Source organism: Geospiza fortis, unplaced genomic scaffold, assembly GCF_000277835.1.
Source record: "Geospiza fortis unplaced genomic scaffold, GeoFor_1.0 scaffold186, whole genome shotgun sequence".
In the NCBI taxonomy this organism is placed as follows: domain Eukaryota; kingdom Metazoa; phylum Chordata; class Aves; order Passeriformes; family Thraupidae; genus Geospiza; species Geospiza fortis.
Window position 1 is genome coordinate 6063682 of NW_005054331.1, and position 26232 is coordinate 6089913.

The following is a 26232-nucleotide window of genomic DNA, read 5'->3' on the forward strand; positions in this document are numbered from 1 at the left end:
ATTGTTTATGGACATCATTCACTATTTATATAAAGTGTAATTCCAAACCCAAAATATTGTGCAAAGTATGTTTGAATATTCTGAAAATATTTTAGGGAGACAATCATACCCCTGCTTTATCCTCTGCCACTTCTTTCCCTTTTACATGCATGCAGTTTTCAGTCCATTTCATGAATACTCTTCTTTTTAATTGTGTTTTGATGGGTTTTTTTTTAAATATAGTGACAAAGCTTATTCTTATTTACACTATTTTCAGTAATTCTAATTTCAGCTGTCATGGTAGTTTTCCAGTGAGGATATGCATATGCAGACCCAATGTCCATAAGCAGAACTCTCTTGAGCTGAAAGCTCCAGAAGGCTTGAGCAGATGTGATTTCTTCCAGAACTGTCCATGGCCTCTGCCAGCGTGTACCAGAGACATGGCCTGGGTGCACTGCAGTGGGGCTGGCTGATGGCAGCTATTGTTGTGGGCTGGTTTGGAACCAGACTTGGGACAAAGACAAAAATGGAATTTCTATGTGGCAGCAGTCCCAGTAAGAGAGTAGAGCATAAATTAGATGGGGAATGAGTTCCCTCCTTCCACTGAGATGATACTCCTGTATATTGCTCTGATAGCAATGTGTCTGCTCTTTGTTGCTCTTGGCAAGATGTGTACGGCCTTCCGCTATCAGGTTTTGTCAACTGACGTTATAAAAATGCCTTTTAGGGGAAGGAGGGTTCAGCCTACAAACCAGACAGGCACTGGAGCCAGAGTGTATCTCTGCCTACTCAACAGCAAGCATCCTCTGCAAACAGCTTGTTAGGCTTCACTCCAGGAGATATGCTGATTTACTTCCTAGGGAAAAGATGAGATGTTATTTCAGGTCCGCTCATTTCCAAGGCTGGCTTAGAGACTTCTTTCTTCCCTATGCGATATCCAAGCATTTCCATAATCTAAAAATTCTTTTTGAAGGGTCCTTTTTTATATGGCAGGAAATTCCAAGAGTGTTTGCTGTGCAGGACTTTGCTTCTTTCTTTGAAGAAGGAGGAAGGCAAGACTGGATTAGTGACTAAAACAGTCTATCCACAACTGCTGTTTTTCCTGTTTTCCCTTAGGTGGGACTATAGGCTGAGAAAGGACAGAAAGGAGGAAGCTGATTTTCTGTCTGAGATTGTACTGAGGGCTCTCTTCTTTTATGTTATTCTTATTTTATTGGGTTTTGTCTCTAGCTTTGGGGGATTTTCTTTACTTCACAGAGAGCACACAATAAGCATAAAAGAAAAAAATTGAGAAAAAAAAAATATATATATATATATATGCCAGTGCAACATCCATTTTCAAGCTCTCAGTGTGAGTCATTGTATATGCAGTGAAGCAGCAACAAAGAAATACTGCACAAATGAAATTTCTTCATTCCCGAAGAGTTTAAGTGCTCTGAGATTTTTCTTTTAAATAATGGAAGATTGCTTGAAGGTGCCTTTTGAGAAACTTTGCTTTATTTCTTAAAATTATCAAATAAGTGGAGCACTGCAAAGATGGATTTCTCTAGCCTCATACTCATCACCATTCAATAAACACTACAACCTGAGATCTGGATATAGCTTATGGAAGAAAAAGATCCACAAATATGAAACTGCAGGAGTTTTTCAAAGAAAGGTTTTAGGAGCATAATCCCTTGCTTCCCATGATGGATTAATGTAGTTTACTGAAGGGCAATCGTGGGATTTCTTTTGGTAGAAGAAAAATCCCCAGAAGCAATTCAGGTAGTAGAATCCTGCATGAACTGTGATTCAAGAAAAGTGCCAGAAGAGAAGAAAAGAGAAAACCAGAACGGACCAAGATGTGCATAGCAGTAGAGAATTCACTGCTAAAAGACTTGAAAACCAGCAGTGATTCTGATACAAGTTGACAGCCTCTCAAAGCACCAGGGGAAAGGTCTAGACCACAAGTAAATTCCAGACCAGACGTTCTGAGCACACAACAAAACAAAGTGGCCCTCAAGCATGATGTCTCCCAGATAACCTTGCAGCCTGACCTGGAAACAATCACTAGCTTTACCTAGGCTATGTAAAACTGTTAATTCCAGTAATATTGCCCATGGAAAATATGAACAGAGAACAGAATATGATCCCAAACAAGGCCTCTTGAGGGTAGTAGTGATAAACGACAGTAGTAGATAATTAGATCCAAACATTGTTAACAGAATCTCTAACACAGTCTTACTGTTCTAAATGGAAGAGCAACAAATTGAAATTTTAATAAACCCTTCTGTAGAGCAATGAACATTTGTAAAAAAACCACACTCCCTGCTGGGACCAGGATATAAATGACCCAGACATTTAGCATGTTTACAGTTGCCCTTAAGACATGCTTTTAAACCCAGAAGAAACTACCTTCTTCATTAGTTGACACAAAACCATTGACTCCAAAGGCAGCCGAAAACTATTCTAAGAAGTTGTTGTTAACATGGATGAGAGATTTCAGGATGACTTCAGCTCTTAAGCAGGCAGTTTGATCTGTAAACAATACATAACTCAGTGTAAGGATAACTACAAATAAAAAGAAACTTTGCTACGCACTGTAGGAGTAAGTAAATACTTGAGCCTGAAATATGAGAAGCTTTGTATTCCTGCAGGCATCAGCGAGAGTTAAGGACATTTAGCAAGTTGTAGGAATAGGCTCCAGACTCAGTTAAAGCAAATGGAAATAATTGTATTAATTTACTCTAATACTGATGGTCTTGGTGATGTAGTTAATAGGTTCAAAACTCCTTTACAAATACTGATTGTGAAAACCCTCCAAGTTAGTTTTGTAATCCTAACAAAGTTTGGGGTCTTCTGGAGAGTTTGAGAGCATGGTACCTGAAAGTGCAGAAAGTACCACTTAGGATTTAGAAAAATGACACTGGGTCAGAGTAAGAAATGTGTCTGGTGGTGAGGATTACTAAAGATTTTCTCTGAAGTAAACCTGCCCCCCCCGGTGTTTTTCCTCTCAGCACCAAAGTGCCAAGCAAAATCAAAAAGCCCCAAATAACCAACATATCCAACATACCATAGCCTGCTCTTCTAGAGTGATTTTTCCCTTGTGAGGTGAATGTTCCATAAGTAACTAAAACAAAAATCTCAGTCATGCTGTTGTTTCTTCTTTTCTTTTTGGAAAAGTTCTCTCACCCTTTTTCACTCTGTATATAAAATAGGGACAATGACAGCATTTCTTCTCCATATATCATGCATGAGCATTAGATATAAAAACTTTACTTTTCCTTGTTTGATTATATCATTGTTGTAATATTATGTAGTTTTATTGTCATTATCAGAACATCACAGAAATCATCTGCATGTCAGATTTAACATGTTCTCTTCCTAGATTTAACATGTTCTCTCCATTTTTGAGCCAGCCATCTAACTAAGAGGCTGTTTCTCCTCTGTTACAGCTGTATGAAAAAGTTGCTCTTTTCCTGACAAATTTAGGTAAGTAATGTTAAATATAAAATTGAATAATATTGTACTTATTTATTGGTCCACAGACCATGATAAAATGCAAAATGTCTGCATAAATATGAAAAATCCTAATTAATTTGCAATCTATAGGAATTAATGTTTTTCTTAAGTTTGTAAAAAGAAAGTATATAAACTAAACTACTGTGCCATTCAACCAGTGGTGATAACAGTTATCCACCTTTGTTCTTGTTTTAACCCCTGACCATCTAAGAATGTAAACAAATTGTTTACTATAAGTACATGTAAAATTTTTACCTTGGAAGAAAAGGCATGAGTTTTCAGACAGACCTAGCACTCACAATCTCCAGGGTTTGTAAACATGGAAAAGGGAAGCCACTTCTGGAAAACAAATTCATAGCTTGAAACTAAGGTGCTGATTGGCTATCAAACATTTGCCGTTAAGAAGGGCAGTAAGGAGGGAAAATGACTAGGTGAATCATCAGCTCCTAAACTACATGATGTTCTAAATTTCAGTGATCCTTTCAGCTCACTTGCAAAGTCAGTCTTTATGCTAGAGCAAGGAAACCTGTTTTCTAAGGAGAGCATCCCCTGTCAATGGGGTGGCAACAGGCTGTCATTCATATACCCATGGCTCAGACAGGATCTGTGGAGATCCTGATATATTATCCTGATATATTTGGAAGATTGCAGTAGTTGGGGGCAATTGGCAAGTGCTCCTTAATGTCAAGAAGCCTGAAATGAGACTCTGGCTGAAGGCCTATTAAGCAAACCATATTATTGCACATGTACAAGTGGTTTGAGGAGGTTATTTTGAGCTCCTGAAAACTTGTGTACGTTGATGATGCTCAGTAAATTATTTTGGACCAGATGGACAGATTTTGATGCTTTGATGCTCAAAGGAAACAACTGATTTTAGCTACTCACAGGGCTTTTCTACATCCAAGAAGTCATTGGTAATGTGTTCAAAACATATCTGTGTACAATAGAATTTTATTCTTTTGTTTCTTAGTAAACTGAGAGTCCTCATTTGTATGCTGTAGTTTTAAAATATTTTTGCTATCCTGTATCCATGGAGCAGATATCTGCTAGCTGCAGTTGATAAATATGACTTTCAAGTTTGTGAACTGTACAAGCTATATCCTGACAGCCTGGGGACAGACAGTAAGATATATTCTAGAGACCTTAAAGCTTGATTACTTTGTTAGGTTGTCATCAAGGTAGGTCTGCTTTTTGCGGAAAGCACTTGTATGAAAATTCAGCAGGTCAAGTTTTTTCAATCCTGTTCAGATGGTTTTGTGATTTTTATTCTGGTGGCATAAGGAACTGATTTGATTTGAATTATCTTTATCAGTGTAATAAGCTCAAAGTAGAACTGGCAGCAAAAGTACATTGAGGACATTGAGGATGTCCTTTTTCAGCTTTTACATGACCTTTTTCAGAACTCACATCTGTGCTCCTCCAGGGCATCACCACTGTCTCTGATGGGCATGTGAGCAAAGCTTCAGCTGCAGCAGCTTTGTTATAGTCAGGCTTGTCCTTCCTGCAGACTGGCTTCTAATGAAAGGGCAGCTCTAAGTTAAGAGAATCAAGTTTATTGCTTTTTCTGTACTTGTAGTACTTTACTGGAGGCTGCTTTGGAAGCAGTATATGATTACTATCATTATGATACTCAGAATCACCATTAGAAACTCCACTTCTCTGATTACTCCTGTTCACAGTAATGGTCAGCTAACAACAAGCTCCTGCCAGCTGGAAAGTAGTTCCAGAATATGGAACTGGTGTGTTGGCATGGACATTGTTTTGTTAACTTCTGTCTTGATATTTCTTGAGATGGAGAATAAGGGAACAGTGCCCAAAGGCAAGAATATGTCTTCCCCTTTCCTGTTTGCCTCAGCCCATCCACTGAAAAATATTTTTTCTTGGATTTTTGTGACAAGCTCCCTGGGACAAGGAAGGGGAGCCATGCAGTGGCACTCCTCTGATATATGTGGGCAAATCCATGAAACAGAATTACCAGGAGGATTTTCTTCAGTTCAGTGTGGCATCTCTAACAAAAAGGCATTTTAATAGCTTTGGTGGAGTGGCAATGTCATTATGGTAGGATGCAGAAAAGGAAACAAGAGAAGAGCCTGAGCCTGTAAAGACCACTTAAATACAGGCAGGATGTTTAATATACACATCACCTTGACCACTTTCTTACAGTCTCAGGGGAGCAAACATATATACACAGACACCAGAATGGATTTCTTAGTCTCCACAAGCTCACTTGCTGAATCCTGCTTCTGGGTACAATTTCCTCTGCCAGGTTATATTTTGAAAACAGCAGGCTAATTTACAAATATATTGCCAGCTCTTACAGGTGTGTGCAGCCTTTGTGCCATGGGAAATTGATAATCTGAATAAGCCTCTGAAACTCTGATCATTTTCTTCACAGAGCAGCCTCGTACGGAATCGGAGTGGGAGAACAGCTTCACTCTGAAAATGTTTCTTTTTCAGTTTGTCAATCTGAACAGCTCTACCTTTTATATAGCATTCTTCCTTGGAAGGTAGGATTGATGTCTGCACACTCATATGTGCAAAATGAAGTTGAGAGAAGAAATAAAATTGTTTGTAATGAAACAAAATGGACCATATTATCACACGTAATAAAATGCAAATTCCAGCAGAACAGATTGCAGTTTTATACTCCTTTGAAAGGCCCAGAAACAGATGTAGTTTTCATTTCCTATCACCACATGGTTTCAATATTAACCTAACAATTTCACCATTGGAAACAGATGCATCTCCCAATACTGTACATGCAGGTCATTTCAGTCTGTTTTTATATGTGTTATTTGTACACATAAATAAAGGATAGGATAGGATAGGATAGGATAGGATAGGATAGGATAGGATAGTTCAGTTGGAAGGGACCTGCTCTGATTACATGATCTGAACTGTTAAGAGTGAGTTATGAGCTATCACTTGGGGGGGTTTCCCACATATATATCTATTATATATATTATATTTTATATTTTATATACATGTATTTTTTTGTGTGTATGTGTCTATCTAAATATATATTATTTGTTTATCTCTTTCTGGTAGTCTCCTAAAAAAAAGACCTTTTTAGTAGAGAAGGTTTGAGTAGAAGAATCCATTAGTATGGATTATTTACATATGGGAAAAACTTTGGGGGAAAACACAGGAGAATAGTTAGAAAATTATGTTTTTTACTGAAAACTAAAATTTTCACTGGTTTCACAGGAAGGCAGACATCACAGAGCATTCTACAGTGAAAGGAAATGGACTGGCAGCTGAATGCCATTTTCCGAACTGACGTGAGGAGTTTTAGTCAGATTTTCCCTCTGCTCTGCATATGTTGAATATCCAACAGCAGAGTATTGGTATTGAAATAAAACTGAAGCAAAAACATCTGTAGTCCTCCATGAGGATTATTCCAGGAATACCCATAAAACTTTTTACAGCATAACATCTTTTGTAGTTACACCAGTCACATTAACACCAGATTAAAATTAGAGTGTGAGCTTTCTTGTACTACTGTGAACAGACTGCTGACACAACATAGTTAATATATATTCCTGTGTTACAGATTTACAGGACACCCTGGTGCCTACCTAAGGCTGATAAACCGGTGGAGGCTGGAAGAGGTGAGTGCTTGATAGCCGCATGCTGATTGATCTGCTGCCCACAGATGCCATGGATGCAAGCAGAGGCAGGCACAGAAATCTGCCCAGGCAGTTTTGAGTGTGTTCTTGGGTCTTCAGGTGCTGTCTAACTCCCCACTATTGACACTACCATCTGCTACAAAAGCATCTACATATTGATATATATTGATATATATATATATATGTGTGTGTGTGTGTATTTCCTTTTCAATGCTAGCAGTTCTGGTGTTGGCATCACATTCAAACAGTGGTGTCAGATGGTTCAAAGATTCCTCAAATTGGAAATATTTTATCCTTGGAATGAATCAAAGTCAAATACAAATCTGACAACTTTTTTCTTCAAAAAAAGTCCTTTCTTCTCAGCTTTTCTAGCCTTGCAACCCAGAGAGCTAAAATAATAAAGTAATGAATTAAAAATCCAGACACATAAAATGTATTTGAAATTTGACCAAAACAACTAAACAAACTTCCCAAACAAGTTACTGGCATAATGTCTCATGTCTGTAAAATCAAATTAATATGAAAAGCAATGAGAGTTTGGCTTTGCAAGTTACTCAAGGACCAATTCTATTTTATTTATTTTTTTTTAAATAAATACATTCAGAATTCAAAGCCCATTTGACAGTTATAGGAGGTGAAGAGAAGCAGTTTCTGGACCAGTAATTTACTTTCCAGTGCTGCTATGTGCCCGCTGAAATCCCGTGGTTTCTTTCCTGCTTCACAGATGAATAATTGAAACAGCTTTGCAGATAAATGACAAATGGTAAGTGGAAAATCCCTGCCAGCTTGAATTTTCAAACACATCTGGATACATAAATATTTTGGTTAATAAAGGCCATTCAAATAATAGCAAAACTAAAGGATTTGAATTTTGATAAAACCATCTTAATTTTATGGAGTATTCTGCTAATTCAAGGGAAGAATCCTTGATAAATGGGCTGACAGAATTTTGTTTAGCATCCCTTCAAAATCTGTCTGGGGCTGAGCTGACTTGCTGCTGTCAAAGGAAAACAGTTCTGGTCTTCCTTCCTCACCCTGAGGCTTGCTCCTTCCTCTTCCTCTGCATTGGCTCTCACCTGTCCAACCCTGTGAGGAGCCTATTCAATTCCCTGTATCAGCAGTAAACTTCCTTTTTCTGGCTGAATCAGTCTTCTGCTGATTCAGTGGGCTGATTCATTTCACAGAGGGATCAGAGAACATGGAAAGAAACTCATCTTTCTGCAGGAGAAGAGATGGAAGGAAAAGAGAACCGGGTTTGTGACGAAAGTGCAACAATGAGGTGTTACAGGTTGGGACTGTTGCTGGTGGAAGCTACTCTCTGTAGTCCCTGTTAAGCTTTTCTCAGAGAAAAAAAGAGTCTAATAATAAAAAAAAAAGAGTCTAATAATGAAAAAGTTATTGACTGTATCTCTACTAGGTCTTATTAGAAATAACCTGCTTTAGAATACCATGTTCTGGTACCCCTCCAATCCCCCTCTCTTCACCTGTCGAATTTTGCCAAGTCTAAGACATTTAGTAACACCAATCCAGTGTCCATGGACATGCTCAGACCACAGTTTATATATTATTGATGTTATGGTTGTAACAGTGCTGCTACTTCATTAACACTGCACTCACCTGTTTCAGGGTATATTCATTCATGTGACCAATTACTAAAAACAGAAAGATGATGATTTAGTAATAATCACAGAGTGTCACAGACATTTCTTTTATGAAAAATCCTCTCTCAGGATTTTTCCTGCAGAAGCTGAGAAGTTCAGAACCAGACATAAACAATAAATTATCTGCTGCTGTAGAATGCAACAGGTCAGTCTGGATTGGCTCATCTTGAATGTTTAGAAATAATGGCTAATCCAGAACTGAGAGCTCTCTCGGACTGTGTCCAAGAGAGCAGAGTTTGTTATCATTCTTTACTTTTCTATTCTTAGGTTAGGTAGCAAGTTCTGGAAACTCTCCTTTCCTTTTCTTTTTAGTATAGTTTAAATAGATGTATATATCATAAAATAATAAATCCTTCTAATAAATAATAAAGCCTTCTGATCATAGAGTCAGATCTACATCTTTTCCTTCATCCCAAGAACCCTTGTGACAGCCATCACAACAGAGAAGTAAAAAAATTTAAAAAAAAACCAGAACACCTCCCCCGCCCCAAAACCACCAAAAAAACAACCCTGTCACTCTGTTAATCTAAAGAGATGCTAAATTAGGTCAGCAGAAACCTCAGCAGTGATCCATGTTCTTAGAGATGGATAATTAAGCATGTATAAGAAATTAATGTCTCATTTTATTCCAGGTCATAACTAATTTTTCTCCCTAAAAGTTAGAGAGAAATAATCCCAGTTCTGTGACAGTGATTTGTTTGACTTATCTGTAATACCCAAGATTGTAAAACACAGTTTGAACTACACAGTTTGGATCTGCAAAGTCAATTGCACAAAATGCTGTTTGAGGGTAGAAAACTTTTGATGCCTTTCTGGTTTTTTGCAATACCAGATAAAAAATCAGCTGTATTTGTACTATCTGAAGATCTCTCCCCAAAACAGCACCACAGCTTCAGGGTCTGGAGCCACTGCTAAAGCAAGCAAGCACTCAGTAACAAATACTAAGAATTGTTGCTCAGCGGTGAGAGATTTTTAGTTCTTTGAGAAGAGAACAGCTTTGCACGGTCTATTCAGTCATAGATGTAAATAGTACTCAATTAATAGTTCTAGGTCTACCCTCTAGGCATAAACTCTTTGGTTTATGTGCAGCTAGGAGGAATTTTCATTCTTTGACTTGATGCACAGTCGCCCTTCCCAAAAACAATTGAAATCAATGGAGAAACTTGGTGGCCTTTGCCTCTGCCCTGCCCACAGTTGCGCAGCACGTTAGGAGCACTGCTGTGAAAACTGCATTGATTTCAGCTGACTCTGACCTCGGCAGGGAATTAGGTGATAAGCTTGAAATGCTGACAGTATGATACAATGTCATCTGTTCCCATGAGTTTACTCTTCTTTAAAAAATAAGGAGAATGCATTTAATTCCCTTTTAATAAATGATCCAGTACCATTTCTAGCATATAATGAATGCTTTAAAGCTCAACACAATTCCTGTTTCACATTTTGTTTCTTTATTTTTCCCTGTAGTGCCACCCTAGTGGATGCCTTATTGATCTCTGTATGCAAATGGGCATTATAATGGTGTTAAAGCAGACATGGAATAATTTCATGGAATTGGGATATCCGTAAGTAAATATAATACCTATGCTTCTGTAGGTCACAGAATATTATGTTTTCCTTATCACCAGTTAATAAAAGCAAGATGCAGTAGTCATTACAACAGAAAATCCCCCCAAGGATACAGAACTCCAGATATATAGATGATGTTTGGGGCTCTTTTCCAGGCTGCACACAGTTTGCAGAAATGAAAGTGTAATATAAATATTAACAAATAATACATGGAAAGTACTTTGCTTTGTTAAATTGTATTCTGTGTTCTTAAACTCCTTAAAAATAACTGTGTGGCCACTATGTTGCTTACATGAAAAATACTATATGTATCATTTCTTAGCTATACTAGTAAGTTCTAAATTCTGTTTCTTGTTGGGTGATAAAAGACGCCTGAAAGAGCAGGTACGAGCTGGAAAAAGTGCACTGCTGGTACATGCACTCTGAAAGATAAAAAAATGTACTGACTGGTGTGTAGACAAGTTCCCTTGTGATCTTCAAGGTAACATGAAGCTGTGCCCTAGCTAAAAGGTTGGCAATTACTGATTTCCTATTGGTTCATTCCTTATTGATTAATGTCTAATGAGCATGTTTAATATGATTAATATAGGTTCAATATGATCAGTGTAGTTGATGCTAGAGAGAGTGTGGATGGTCATCAAGGGAAATTAGCAAGAGTGAAAATCTAAGAGAGAGCTGACACTGTCAGAAAGTTTGCCCTTGCAAAGTTCAGAGGGATTTGCTATTTCTCCATCCTTCCTGGGGCTAGCACTCCTTGTCAGTATTTTGCAGCTGTTAGGGCTGCAGGGATTAGTTGGGATGGGCAGGAGGGAACAGTAACAGCAGTATGGATCCTTCTCTTTCCATTCCCTACCACTTTTGTCAATTTTCATTAGAACTATCTGCTTTCTATTAATACAGATTTTGAAACTTAACAAAGAGCACAGAAGAGAAATAAAAGAAGGTGCTTGATAGAGATAGGAGGAGATTGTTTAAGAGCAAGTGGTTTAATAGGAATAAACTGCTTCAGGTGAAATGAATATTCACTTCAGAGTCACAAGGAAAACCACAATATAAAAGACACAGTCACAACACTGTGAAACACTTCAACTTATTCTGATGAGAGATGTGTTTGCTCTCCAGACCCTTCAGTCCATATTCTAGCCCTGAAATGCTGCTAGCAGATGCACTTCCTTTTTTTGTGAAAAACACCTTTCTGCTAGGAGCTTGATGGCAGCCAACACAATGTGGATGGCCAGAGGACTTGCAGGGAACCCTGCAATCTGTACCTGAATTCAGATGAACTGCACTCAATTTCACCTACACTTCTTTAAGGAAGACAGGAAAAGCTGTAATCTTTCTGATAAATTACATAAATGGAAAAATAATCTCTGAGATTCAAGAAAACAAGCAGCTGTCCAAACCCTTACCCAAATCTAAGGATTATTTGCAGTCACTTCGCACCATTCACAGACCAGACCAGGCCACTGTGAGGGCAAGAAGTGAAGCATTGCCAGGAAAAGGACTGAATTATTTGGGTGATCTATCATGCTTTTTCTTACTGAGACAAAGTGGCCAACCACAACATCAGAGAAAATCTGACATTGTGATGAAAATCTGTCATTTGGGGTTTTTTTTTCTCTCTACTGTAACTCTTAACTAGTGTTCTTTGTTGGCCGTACCAGTGCAACTCCCTGAAAAGGTGTTTATTTCAGATGTGAGAATTCATTTCACTTTTGGCTCACTGCCTTTCTCAGTGCTCTGACGCATGCACTTCTTTGGGAACAGTATCTTCCCCCTGATGTCCAGTACAGGTCCCCCATTTCTTGAGATGCAGGTAGCTCCTATGTCAGCCATCCATCTCTCAGCTACCATGGTAGTTCAGACATTTCTTCCTCTCTCTTTCTCCTCTGAATATTTGGCTGCAGACACCATTCAGGGTTGCCTTTTTCCTCCCAGGGTTGCCCAGAGATTGTTACCCTGCACTCTGTAGAGCCATGCAGAGATGCCAGGTCACACACAGAGGAAAGAATCAGGCAGCATTAGCACTCTTTATTTACTGAGCTCAGCTATCTCCACACAGCATTGCATTCTGCCACGTAAACAAACCCTGGAGTGATTTGGCAGTCTGTGCAGAGAAAAATAAGTAAATAAATAATGAAAATATGTCAAAATCCTTTCACCATTTTAACAACATATAGGCTGGGATTACAGCTCATCAGCTGCATCTGTTTTCATACCTATTATGATGCTGTGTCATCATCCACATGTATTACTAATGCTCTATTTTCCTGTACATTGGGAAATGAATTTTGCAGGATATGTTGTGCCCACTTAACCTCTTCCAATTTTGTGATAAATAGCCATTCATATTCTTTAATTTGTTTCTTTTCTTTAATTTAAAATGTAGGCTAATTCAAAACTGGTGGACCAGGAGGAAACTACGGCAAGAGTATGGCACACAGGGGAAAACAAGCTTCCCACAGTGGGAAAAGGACTATAATCTGCAGCCTATGAATGCTTATGGACTCTTTGATGAATACCTAGAAATGAGTATGGCTCTTACCTTCATTGTCTCTCTTTCACTATATTTTAATGTTGTTGGTGTTTTGTTGATGTGGGCTGGTGAATTCTTTTAATTATCACTATATGAAGCTAAGGAGACTGCAAAAAGGTTTTCATTCTCACAGGTCAGGTGAGGAATGGGAGTCAGTTTTTAAGAACCAAACCAAAGTAGTTAAGCTGCTGATGGTTTGCTAACCTCCCATCTATGAAACATTTCCCATTCTGGATTTGTTTTTCCAAACCAGAGCCCAGTTCTTTATCTGCATACATTTCTGAAGAACTTTGCTGTTATTTTCTAATGAAAGTTGTCTTGTGTTTTTGCTTTGAAGTGCATGGTACAGACCAGCATGCTTGTTTATGTTTAAAATTCTCCCTCATTTACTACCTCACATTAACAAAGTCACTTACTGCCAAAAAGGCATTGCTCTATCCAGAGGAGAGAGGAGAATAACTGCTCAGAAAAAAGATATTAAAAAAACATGAACTTTTGCCCTATGTGACTGAACTGCATATGTCATGATTGGTTTTTTCCTTTTCTCCCTCACACAATTCTTTTCAAATTAATGGGAAATCTGATACTCTGAAAACCTACCTCTAGAAACTTAAATAGAATTTCAAACTGTTTTCCATCTGAACTACTAAAAGGAATGTATTCATCCCTAATCTTTGCAAGTATTGAGAGACCCTAGTTGATGCTGGAGTAAAAATGTCCCTTTCTAAAAGCACAGAACCTCATTCCAAATTACAAAATTTAGAGTGTGCTGTCCATTCCATGGGCTTTTTATTCTTTCTTCTAACTTTTGACAAGGACTTGCTGTAAAATTGCCACTAGACCATTAAATAGTATGACATAATAAGAAGTGTCTGTATACTTTGCACATACTGCTTATTTGCATACACTGGTATCTTAGACCTTGGGATTGGATCCTAACAGTTGTTCTGTGATATTTCCTTTTTTTTTCCCCCAGTTCTTCAGTTTGGGTTCACAACCATTTTTGTGGCAGCTTTTCCACTGGCACCACTTCTGGCCTTACTAAACAATATTATTGAAATTCGGCTTGATGCTTACAAATTTGTTACTCAGTGGAGAAGACCTTTAGCTTCAAGAGCCAAAGATATAGGTGAGCTCTTTGTTAAGAGGTGTTTGTTATATATATGTGTTATTCTTCAAAGCTTTGACCACTTCAAGTAAGAGCTGATTGGTATTTTCAGTCATCTTCCCAATTAATAATAAACCCCTTGATTGTTCAAAAAAACTTCAAGTATCTGATGCCAATCTACTTATGCAATTCATAGGCTATATTGGAAAATGTGTTTTAATGATTTTCTGGAGGACTTAACAGCCAAGGTGTAAAGTGATCAGTGTTCTCTGCAGGTGCTTTGCTGTGGCAGATACAGATACTGTGCAAACACATAATGCTGCTCAACTTGAATATAATAACCAGACAGATCAGATCAAACATCAAAGTCATGTTAAAGTAGCCACCATCCTGTAAGGAACCTGTATGATTTATATTTACCTGGCTGTAACCAAGCTCCCCTGTGACTCAGGGGCCATGCCCACCAGGTCCCTGGTGGGTCAGACAGGGTGGGTCTGGATCCCAGCAGACAACCTGTTCTCAGAGAGTCACACCTGCATTGCTAAACACAAGGTCCACACAACTCTGAGGTCATCCAGCCACACACTATTGCAAAGGATCTCTGAACTTATTTTGGCTACAAATCTCTTCTGTCCTCGCAGTATGCAAAAGCACAACACCTTTAGGAAGAACTCAAAACCAAATTCATCTGCCCAACGCTGAATCCCTGGTGTTTTCAGAGGGGTAAATAGGAAACCTCACTAACGTAAACAACAATATTGCAAAAATCCATAGGCCACACCAAGAAATAGCAGAAGCTCAGGCTTTGTGCTCTTAGAACGTTCTACCATGTGCCTAAAGTATGATTAAAGCTTTGAATGAGAAAAGTGTGAATCTGTGGGGTCTGGCACAAGAGGGGACAACAGCTGTACATGGTATACACTACAGACATAATTTGTAAAAAGAACAGTCCTATAATGTAATTAATAGAAGGACAGAAGAATACCTTTTTTTAATGTTGATTCAGATGTGATTTCTCAAAATAAATTGCATTCTAGCAAAGTTTCAGGGGCAATTCAATGCCTCATTAAATCAACGGGTATGTCTAACCTTCCTTTGGTGTGATTCGCAGTGATGAGGTCTCACTGTTCAATAAGAAAATTTATTTTTACTCAGTGACTCTTGGATAAAAACTACATAAAAACACCTTGTGCAGTGGGGGAAACTACTTCAGATCATGCAGTATTTCAGGCACTTTGGTTTTTGTTTTTCCTGGAGTAAACATGCTGTCCTTGTTGAACAGGCATCTGGTATGGGATCCTGGAAGGCATTGGAATTCTGTCAGTTATCACAAATGCATTTGTTATAGCGGTGACATCAGATTTCATCCCTCGCCTTGTTTATGCTTACAAATATGGACCCTGTGCTGGCCAAGGAGAAGCAGGACAAAAGTAAGGCTTTTTTTTTGGAGGGGGGAACAGATGTGCATGAAAATCACTTAGTACTTGAATAGATGCAGTATTATTGTCTGTGTATGTTCTGATTCCACTAAACCAAATGTATTGTTTGTGTTTAGGTAACAGGTACCAGATACCATAGGTACTGATGCTCTGCATATTCACAGAATGGGTTGCTGAGTGACTGTGATCCATGAGGTTACTTCAAGGCAAACATGGCAGAGCTATTTCAGAGATTTTGTGTGTGTGACAGAATGCTGCCCAAGCTGTACTTCCCAGCTGGTAGTACATGGATATAATACTGGGGGTTTTTTTTCTGAAGCAACGCTGATACGAATCAGTAAAGAATTGTTGAGCATCTTAAACTTGCACACTGGGGGTTTCCTGATGTAATATTCAGCATGTATTACTTTAAAAAGTAGTGTCTAGCAAGAGGAAGAAATTTCCAACTAATACATCAATATATACTCACAGAGAAAAGCAATTTGTTTTTCTTCTAAAACTAGAGTTCTTAGATTAAATCTTCCAGGAGACATTTGTGATCTGAATCCCTGCTGCCTAAGTGGATTTTCTTTCAGTGTTGCTAAACACTGAGATTATTTTAGCATGTGCACACTACCAGGGAGCATGAGATAGTTACTGCATGGCCACTTGTGAAATCTCAGCTGCTGGGCTCCGGGAAGGTCACAGAATCCAGCCAAACACAGACACAGTTTGCAAATGCTCTAGCAGTGCCATTAGCAAGGAGCCCTGCTGTGCAAAGAAACCCAGGCTAAACAGTAGACAGGGACAGAGAGCTTGCATTCTGCTATTGGACATATGGCGGATTGATTTTTTTACTCCCTGCAGCAGAAAGTGAGTTCATCTGTTGCTGCTTCTTTGACATCTTTTGATTGTCAATACATTTAATCATACTGAGAGAAGAAGGGCATCTGGTGTGGCAGCTCCTGATTAGCAGACCTGCTAACACTTGTCCTGCAAGGATTTGGGCGTTTTAGCTGGCTAGGGAGGATGTTCTCTTTACTTTCATGAAGAGTTCAAATCCCTTCAGGGGCAAAGTGGTCTGGTACCAGTTGTTCCTGAGCATGTGCCTCTGCTTGTGCCATTATAAAGATCTACAGGACATTGGGGCACTGTAAGCAACTCTCATTGCTAAGGAAAGCATAAGGAAGGATTTTCTCAGGACCATTGTGGATGAAAAACAACACCTTTAGAAATACTTCTCTTAAGACTCAAATATGACTCAGTGGCTTTGAAACAAGTTCTGCACAGGGGAAATAGTTTGGCTCACAGTTTGGCTCTTATCTTCTTTTCACAAACCTCTAGCACAATGTTTTCACACTTCTGCTGCATTTTTGAGTGAATTTCTAGATGAAGCTGTCAGGTAGTAATATTTTGAAGGAGCTAACCTGTATTTAAACTGTTTATGTCAGCATTCTGAATAATGTTATTAGTAAGTACTGTTACAAAAGAAGGAAGGTATTCAGAAATCCACATGAATAGTGAGTTTTCTCAAATTAAGGGGTGAAGACCATCTGTTATTGAATAGCTTAAAAGAGAGAGGTACTCTTTTCTTTCAAAAAACATCTGTAGGTATTAGATCCATATGACACACAATGATACTAGAAAAATACTGGAATTAAATTAATTTCCAAATGTAATCAGTATGGAGACAAAGCCAGATGATGTTTGAATATAATTTCTCAAAGACTGTAAAGTCCATATTTAGGAAAACCCAACCCAAAACCAGAATCTCCCAACCCTTACTGTGCATTATACTCTACACCAAGATAAGTAGTGTGCCTACACTTACCTGTGTAGGGTAAGTGTAGCATGAACAGCACAACACATTTTGGCCAGATCTCTTCAGCTTTTCTAACACAAACTTGATCCTTCTATTGACACCCACAGCCCTTCAACAGGGGACATAACTTCTGCTCAGTGCTCTCTAAATTTTGCCTAGCCCTCACAGTGTTCAGTCACGCTGGGATCTTCTAGAATGGAGTTCCTCTGATTAACTGGGCATTTTCTAAAAAGCTGTTTTAAGTGTATTATCTTTCCATCTGATTTAGTGTCTCTTTGTGCTAGTACCATGAGTGTAACAGTGGGAATATTTTGATTATCTTCCTAACACTCCTCATTATTTCCTCTGCCCCTATTGTTCACCATTTAGGTGACTTTTCAAAAGTAACTAGTCCCAGTCTTCACCATTCCTTCTCCCATAGAAATATACCATTGCTTCACTTTTATTGTTCATCTGACCTACTTTAGCATTTCTTTTATATTGCCTCAACATCCCTTTCAAATATTAATAAGCACCAAAATTGCACTTTTGGATTTTATGAAACCCAAAGGACATCCTCCTAGGTACAACAGTTAATGGAAAAACCTTGCTGTGTCCTGCTGACATCATTTTGTCCCCTCTAGGTGTATGGTTGGCTATGTTAATGCCAGTTTATCAGTATTTCTGGTGTCTGACTTTGAAAACCGTTCAGAGCCAACATCAAATGGAAGTGAATTCTCTGGTTCACCATTAAAATATTGCAGGTAAGTTTCTGGTCAACCTACTTCTCTGCTTTAGGACATTGAAATGGAGAAGCATCACAATAAATCTGGAGTTGAAACTAAATTTTAGAAGTTAAAAATGGAAAGTTTTAACTGTGCTGTTCAGGGTCATGCTCTTCTCAGTACTGTTTGGCTGTTACCTGCATGATTCTTTCCTCAGATAAAAGAGAAGCCAAAAAGTTGGTATCTGGAGGGTGTTCCTAATGCAGGATTTTTATGGTGTCATAGCTTGACTCAGACACAATCATCATGGATAAATAGGGTATCAAAGGGCACTAATGGGTGCCTGACTACTTAGTACCAGTGAGACCCAATTGTGATGAGATGATATCACAGGGCATGCACAGGAAGTCAAGGTTGCACAGGCGAGGCCACGCTGAGGTATTTCACAGGTCTGGCAGACACAAACAGGCTCTGTCATAAGCTGTCTTTTCGAAACCTCAAATCCAGCATTTCCAAATTGTGGAACTGGTAATATGTTTATGTCATTGCTTACTGGTGTAATTATTAGTAATAATCATATACTTGTGGTTTGAATCAAAAGAAGATGAGCGGTTAATTATCTGCACATCTTTGTCCTCAACAACAGATCGGAGAAATTGCAGTCTGAGAAAATTCTGAAATGGCAGATTTGCACCTGAGTGAATTTAATGGAATTTAAAAACCCCAAGGGTCTACATAAAGGTCTTAAATAGTGTCCCAACCAAAAATACCAAACAAATACAGCTACCATTTTTTAGTTGCAATATTACATTACAAGCATGAGACCTGGTAGCCTTTTAGCAGATACACTTAGTCCCAATATTTTTCACTGTGAAGAATTAAAATATCCTTTTATTTATGTGTGCCTAAAGAACAAAAGATACTCTGTGATACCACAAAGGTCTGTGATACAGCAAAAGTCAGTGATACTTGCAATATTGCAATGTTTTTGTGAATAGGAAGAATTTTGAGCATAATAAAAGGGAGGAGGGGGTGGCATCAATGCTTTCATTTAACTGATATTTAAGACTGTTGCAACTTATTTGTCAGAAAGAATATTCCAATGCTGAATTCACCTATAGAGCAGAACCACAGTGAGAATATTCCATTCCACATTGTTTGCTATAGCATTATTTAATAATATTTTGTCATTCTGACCATTCTGTTCTTCCCCTTCAATTCCTTTCTTCCCCAACTTCTAGCATGAAGTTTCTGCTCCTTAAATTTGATGATGGAAATCCTACAATAAAAAAAAAAAGTCTGCTCAATATTGCCTAAACAGAACACTGTTAAATTCGGTGTGATGAATCTCCAAAAGATATATCTGTCCTTTTGGGAGACAATGAATTGTTATGTATATCTACCCTTGAAAGAAAATTAACATCTTTCTTTATCTGAGTTTATCAGCTTCTTACCAAACTCCATTCTACTAAAGCATCAGTCATTTTAATTGCACTTCAGAGCAGATATTGATAGGGAGGTTAGGAAATATTATGTTCCACTGTGGAATAGTGTAGGCATTTTTCCAGGAAGGCAGTATGTCTGAAAAAGTCTCACTTAGTTTCTGATTGCCTGGAACACAGATAGTGCTGTGCTATTCTGATTGTTTATAAAAGGTTTCCCCATTTTTTCATGTGTAACAATGGATTCCTAGTGAATCCTAGGAAGTAGAATGCTTAGGATATTCTAAAACTTCCTAAACTATGTAGTCAGAATGCTACTTGCATTCATCTCAATTTTTAGAACTTATTCTAGAAATACTGGAATTTCTGAGAGATTTGATGCTGACTAAGATGTCAAGACAGTTTATATTCATTTGTATAGCACCCTCTGCAATCTAAGAACGTGAAGCTTCATGGAGAAATACAGATTGTCATAGAGATTAAATAATGTTTATTTCTTTTATTCATCTGCATTTTCATTAGTTTCTTAAAACTAACTTAATAATCAACCTGTATTATTTACTATGGTATTTTCAATATTTTTTACAGTGGGTTTTCTGTCCCATGTAGGAAACAGATGAAGAAGTGAGCAATTTTTACACTACTTTTAAATAAGGTTTCGACAGTTCTATTTTAGAATTAACAAACTGCTAGTAAAAATGGACTCCAGAATGTGTGACGTAAACAGATTCATGGTTTGTAAATACAATCTTGGAGTATTCCTGGATTCAACTTTCCCAATACTTAAATTTCAGAGACCTAAATTCTTCCATATAACACTATGAGAAAAGACACTAGATCACTTTCTCACATGGTCCTCACCTCTTGAAATACCAAGAGGTGCAGTACTGGCTCTGCTCAAGTCAGGATGAGTCATGTTTTACACCAGGGATGGCCAGCTAATTGATCAAGGGCCAGGTGGAATCCATGAAGCATTTTTATATGGATTTTGGGAGAACTGTCAGGCTGACAAAACAGGGACACTTATGGGTTTAAAATATCTGTGACTAAAGAGAATAAAGGGTCCCTTGAATGAGCAGAGCATCCCATCCTTCTCCAAGTTCTGAGGAGATGCCTGAAAGGTGCATGTTGTGCTGCCAAGGGAGATGCTGTAGAGTCAAAGCTCCTCCCATCCTGTGTATTTGTTTCAAGGTTTTTCTTCAGACAGACACTGGTTTGGGTCCTTTGTGCCCAATTTCCATTAGAACTCCTGGAGTGCATCTTACTGGTAGGTTTCAGCTGAAAGTAAGTCCATCTGCATGAAGAAAAGTGTGGTAAGTGGAGGTGATCAGCACACTTGCTTCAAAAGCAGGCACCTGACCTGACATCAAGGACTAGCACAGGCCCAGCCTTAGAAGCAAGCAGCATTAGGGGAACTGAGCTCATTTTTAGTGCAGAGAATGTAATGATCAAGAGGAGATAGGTTTTGGGTTTGCCTTCACCCAGGCAGCAGTGCAGAGGTTGCTAACTCGCACATTGTGCTTGTCTTTCAGGTACAGGGATTACCGGGACCCTCCGCACTCGCCCGTGCCCTACGGTTACACGCTGCAGTTCTGGCACGTCCTGGCAGCACGCTTGGCCTTCATTATTGTGTTTGAGGTCAGTGCCCAACCAGGTGGCAGAACAAAACCAAAAAGAAAACAAATTTCCCTCTGAAGCTTTGCTTTGGGCTGATCTATGATGGCAGCCATTGAGGTGTTTTTTGTCTTAGTTTCTTCTACTTATATTGTGCTTGGTATTCTCGGCTTTGTTTTCTGAACAGCCATAGGAATGTAGTTTCTTACAGAAAAGGGAATATAACACTGAAAACTATAGCAGTGATTTGCAAAGGGGGGAAATAAATGAAGCTTTTATTTACTTTTTTAGTAATTTGTCTAGGTTGGGAAGCCATATGCTGACTGTTGCGTGAGGATAGGGGTGAAGGAACATGAGAAGAAAATATTAAATCTGAGCAACTGAGAAACAATAATAGTTAAAGTTACAGTATTTACACATCTAGCTTTTTTTTTTCTTTGTTTTTTTTTCTAATGCCTTTCATTCCTTCAGAATGGTTGGCATCACAAAGATGATGACAACGAAAAGGATTCAATATCTTTGTCTATGTTCATAATATTAGTTTTTACTGTCAGTATCTCAGGTGTTTTTAAGGCAAACCAAAGGAGATAATACAACTTCACATGACTGGTATTCCCATGCTGATTTTGAAAAAGAGAGCCAGAAGGGTAGACAAATAGGATAAGATGATTTACCAAAAAAAAAAAAAAATGCAGCTCTTAAGGCCTAATTTCAAGTGCCTGAATATCTCCACAGGAATCCAGGAGCTCAACATCTCTCAAGCACAAGAAGTTTGAAATACCTTTTACACTGTGAAGAAGCCAAAGAAGGAACACATCATTTTAGAAAACATTTTATTCAATCCTCTGCTCTGAAATCAACAGGACATTCAACACACATATGGAAACTGTAGTCACCATACTGGCATATATGTAATGTTCATGAACACATATTGCATTCTGACTCACAGAAGAGTGTAAATTCATTCTCAACTGAGCTTTCAACACACCTCTTTGGATAACACAACAGAAACATTTGTGTTAGAGCAAAGGTGGAGAAGAAGCATTTTCTAGACCATTATTTCAATTCTTTGTGGCTCAGCAGAAGCCCAAGGAATTCAGCAAATTCCCCATGATTGCAATTTTCAGACCTTCCCAGGTGAAGGAATATGGCACTACAGGTTGGGCTCTCTTTTTCCTTTACACTGGATAACTTATTAGTTTCCAAGGAGATAATTTCTTCCATCATCTGTTCCACACTCAGGGAAATATTAAGGGAAAGAAAGAAAGATTTGATAGAGGCCTGTTGGGCTTAATCCCTTCTAGTTTCATGAGCAGTCAGTACTGAAAGTCAGGGTATGCCTCTCCAAAAAGGACTACAAGAATGGTCTTGGCAAGTCAGCCTAAAAATTTTAAATATTGAAGAGAGTTTGGCTTCTTTATACACACTTGACTTAAAGGCAGCACAGTGTAGGCACAAAGAGAAGTGAGGCAAGAAAAATGAGCCCTGTTCAAGTCTCACTGTCCAACCAAATTTGTGACCAACTGTGGAATAACTTTTAGTGTTACTGGGCACATCTGAGTTGACTTTGCTTTGTCTCAACCAAAGCCATAGGCTGGCTCATATCTGCCTCCCTCAACATGAGCCACTCTTTTTAGTGACACTGCAAGCTGTCTCCTTAACTATATCTATGAAATCAAAAAGGTAATTGCAGCAGAAACCATGACCTATTTTTTTCTAAAACACTGAGGGTTGTATTGTGATTGCTGCAGTGCTTACAATAAAGATTGCACAAAGAGATGGGGGATTCAAGGTAGGTTTTTTCATTAATTAAGTAACTGCCTAGGCTCAGGCTCCTTTTTGGCACTCTGCGTGTGGTTTGTTTTGGATAACTTAACCTCCTTTGAAAACAAACAGAAGTATTTCCTATCACTGCAAAAGGAATTCTTTGTCCAGGCTAAACTAACAGAGGAGGCTTTTTTTTCCTCTTTTTAGGTTTGGCAAAAAAACCCCAACAATTAGAGTATTGTGAGTTTATTTATCATGAGGGAAGAGTACATGGGAAAACATTTTACATTCTCTTTTCAGTGGCTTTCAAAAGAAGGGTTCTGCTTGGAGAAGAAGAAATACCTTTATTTCTCCAATCTAGAATGTATGTCCTTTCTGAGATGAAGGATTTTTTTGTTTATCTGTCCCTCCTCTTAAGTGAAGTGAGTAAGTCTCCAAGCAGCATTTCTGATCAAACAGAAAAGGACAGTCATGCAATCCTCGGGTATCAAACTCAAGTTTTGCTGTGTCACACCTAAAATAGGAGGGACAAAGGATCAGTCAACTTCTATTTAACTGTGGTGTTTGCTAAACAGGAATATGTCTTTGGATAAGAGACACAGTGTAAGACAAAATGTTGAGGTTTTGTTTTATATACATATATTACTGCTTTTGTATAGATTCACTACTTCAAATTTTGATGTGTTAATGGCAACAGGAAAGTGTTACATCATTTGAGCCTCCTCTTCCTGCAGAGCAGGAACTAATACCAGTACTAACACCAGGCTCTGTCCAAACAACTTTACAGCAAATCATGACCTCTGGGCTTTGAACACACAGGTCATAGAACAGTTTTGAAGCTTTATTTTAACCCACCTGCTCATAATTTCTGCTGTGACCCACACTTCACTGACTGGCGGGAGTTTTTGTGGGGAAAAAAACTTCGTGGTTTTTTCTCTTAAAATTTAGTAGTGGATTTAGTTTAAATACATATCAGAATATCAGAAAGAGATGGCTTTCAGAAGATATGAAAAGTACTTGTTCTCTTCCTGAGGTTTTAAATTTTTCTTTCCTTTTTTTTTTGTGTTCACAGCACCTTGTCTTTTGCATAAAACATCTGATCTCCTACTTAATTCCAGATCTTCCAAAAGATCTGAGAGATCGAATGAGGAGAGAAAAGTACCTGATTCAGGAAATGATGTATGAAGCTGAGCTAGAACGTCTGCAAAAAGAGCGGAAGGAAAGGAAAAAGAATGGAAAATCTTATCACAATGAGTGGCCATGACAGGATGAGGAAGAAACTGCCTAAAAGAAGATAAGAACTCTTGTTTATAAAAAAAAATCCTGGTTTTCTACAGCAGAGAGTGCACTGAAAGGAATAGTCAGTAATGCGTGCATTTAGCACGTGTGCCCCTCTTCAATAGGGTGGATTTTGTCATAAGCCTTTTGAAATCAGAGGTGTTTCCAAGGCTTAGTCCTCTCCAGAGCTGATGTCAACACAAGCACATCAGACCAATACTAAGTCTCTGCACTCTTGCCAGGAAGCTCCCAGGCCCTGATTAAAACTCGAGGCCCTGAACTTCAAAGCAGTTACACAACTTCCAGTGCTTTACAGAACTTGGTGATATTCTGGCTCATTCTCATGAAGTTGCTACTTCACAAGCAGTGACTGCGCCTTGGCAATGCGGCAGTGTTTGTCTGTGTGTGTGGCCACCACCTGCAGCACGTGCATGGCAGCGTTGCTCTCTTCCACAGCAGACCCAACCGCGTTAGTTTGCATTTGCCACCAGTTAAGGTCACGTAGCTGGATCATTTCCATTGCTCAACAACACTGAAGTGTTATCTAGAAGGAGATGCATGATCATGAGTCTGATCAACTGGCCTGACAATGCTGAAGAATGTAGCCATCAGAAGTGCAGATAGCCAAGCATCTAAATGTGGCCAGAGGTATCTAGCTGTAGGGTCATTTATTTGGAAATGACACTGTGTAAAGTTGGTAATACATGTTAAAGTTTTGAACAGTGCCTTTTCAGCTATAGGACTGTCTGGTGTCTGAAAGAATGAAATCAGGTTAGGGCATCTTGCCCAGAACTGCCCACGGATTTGTGTTGCCAGATCACATTGAGGCCTAGTCAGGAATTAGGGTGCACTTACACATGTAACACATGTCAGACAGTGTCTTAAAGACCGATCTGCCTAAGTAAAACAGAAAAAGGCAGGTGAGCAAAATAAAACACGGTAATCCAGAATATCTACACTTGTAGCGCTTTCTGTATTCATCATTCCATTATCTATGAAGGGGTGGAGGGAAAAAACAAAACAACAGACTCTAGTATGAAACAGCTTGAAATCCTTAATGCAGAGCAATTCTGCACAGGCTGCAAATGAGACTTGGGCAAAATAAACCACTGTCAGTATCCTTTAGCAAATTCCTAAATATTAAGAAATTTAAAATTTCTGATTTAATTAAGAAATTCAAAATTTCCAGACTATTAACCCAAAAGAGTGGACTTATAGCTTTGAAGACATCATATATGTTGGCTAGAGCAACATGAATCAAAATACTGATTGTTGTGAAAGCTCTTCAATCAGTTGTTTCTAAAAGTTATTCTGGAAGTAATTTGATAGAAGGAATTTGGTAGAATTTGCCCTTCTGGACAGACCACACAATGCAAGATCCTACAGATGGATACCTCAAGCTCCACATGACAGCAGGACCATTTACAGCAAGACAAATATCAGCAAATTAGATCTATTAACTTTTTTCCACTGCAAAGAAGAACTGTGCTATTTGCATAAGAGGGGGGAGCTTTGATGAAAGGCAATATGACTTGAGGAAGGAGAGAGATGAAAGAAAATGTGAGCACCCTCCTCTCTGTAGCCACTGCCTGCCTACACAAAAAAGCAAGGAACCTCCTCCAGTAGCGACCCTCCATCCTACCTGAAGAGGATAAATGACATAGCAGCTCCCTTTTATCAGCTCCTCCTGGCCCAAGCCTGAAAGTCCCATGAGACAACATAAACACTGAAGGAATATCAGGATTAGTCTGTTCTGTGTTGTCTTGGTGCCAAACTGAGTGGGGAGCACAAGTAGCAGCTGTGGGGTAAATTCCTGACTAATGGGGAAGCGAATTTGTTCATCTTTGCTTCTGCTCACAGCAGCTGAGGACACAGCCCCCAGGACAGTGGGGAAATAGGAATATTCCTGTCTCTGTAAATAGGGGATGGAGATCAGGCAGTGTTGACCTCCAATACACACATGCCAGATGGGTTAGTGTTTACCATCCACCACATACAGTTGCAGCCTCAGAGTTTTGGGGCAGGATCGCTGGGCAAAATCATATTCAGACCAAATTCTCATGAATAATTGGATTGTTTTGGATACTCTCTGTTTAATGTCTAAACCAACAGATGACCAGAGCTTAGAAACTGTTTACTAAGTTGTAAAGTGAGACATGAGCCATGCATAAAATCAGTATCACCCACATGAGCAAAATGGACCTTTG

At 38.7% G+C, this 26232-nt stretch overlaps 1 protein-coding gene across 1 annotated transcript in view; it reads left to right on the plus strand.

The window, feature by feature from the left end:
- ANO4 (anoctamin 4) overlaps positions 1 to 24959 on the plus strand; it is a 175853-nt gene extending 150894 nt beyond the window's left edge. Inside the window, exons 19-28 of the mRNA XM_031057554.1 lie at positions 3414 to 3450; positions 5876 to 5987; positions 7034 to 7091; positions 10235 to 10332; positions 12726 to 12868; positions 13849 to 14001; positions 15263 to 15410; positions 17844 to 17963; positions 20899 to 21004; positions 23820 to 24959. Coding sequence (XP_030913414.1) covers positions 3414 to 3450; positions 5876 to 5987; positions 7034 to 7091; positions 10235 to 10332; positions 12726 to 12868; positions 13849 to 14001; positions 15263 to 15410; positions 17844 to 17963; positions 20899 to 21004; positions 23820 to 24011 — 1167 coding nt within the window. The 3' untranslated portion in view covers positions 24012 to 24959. The remainder of the gene's footprint in view (positions 1 to 3413; positions 3451 to 5875; positions 5988 to 7033; positions 7092 to 10234; positions 10333 to 12725; positions 12869 to 13848; positions 14002 to 15262; positions 15411 to 17843; positions 17964 to 20898; positions 21005 to 23819) is intronic.
- The last annotated feature ends 1273 nt before the right edge of the window (positions 24960 to 26232 follow it).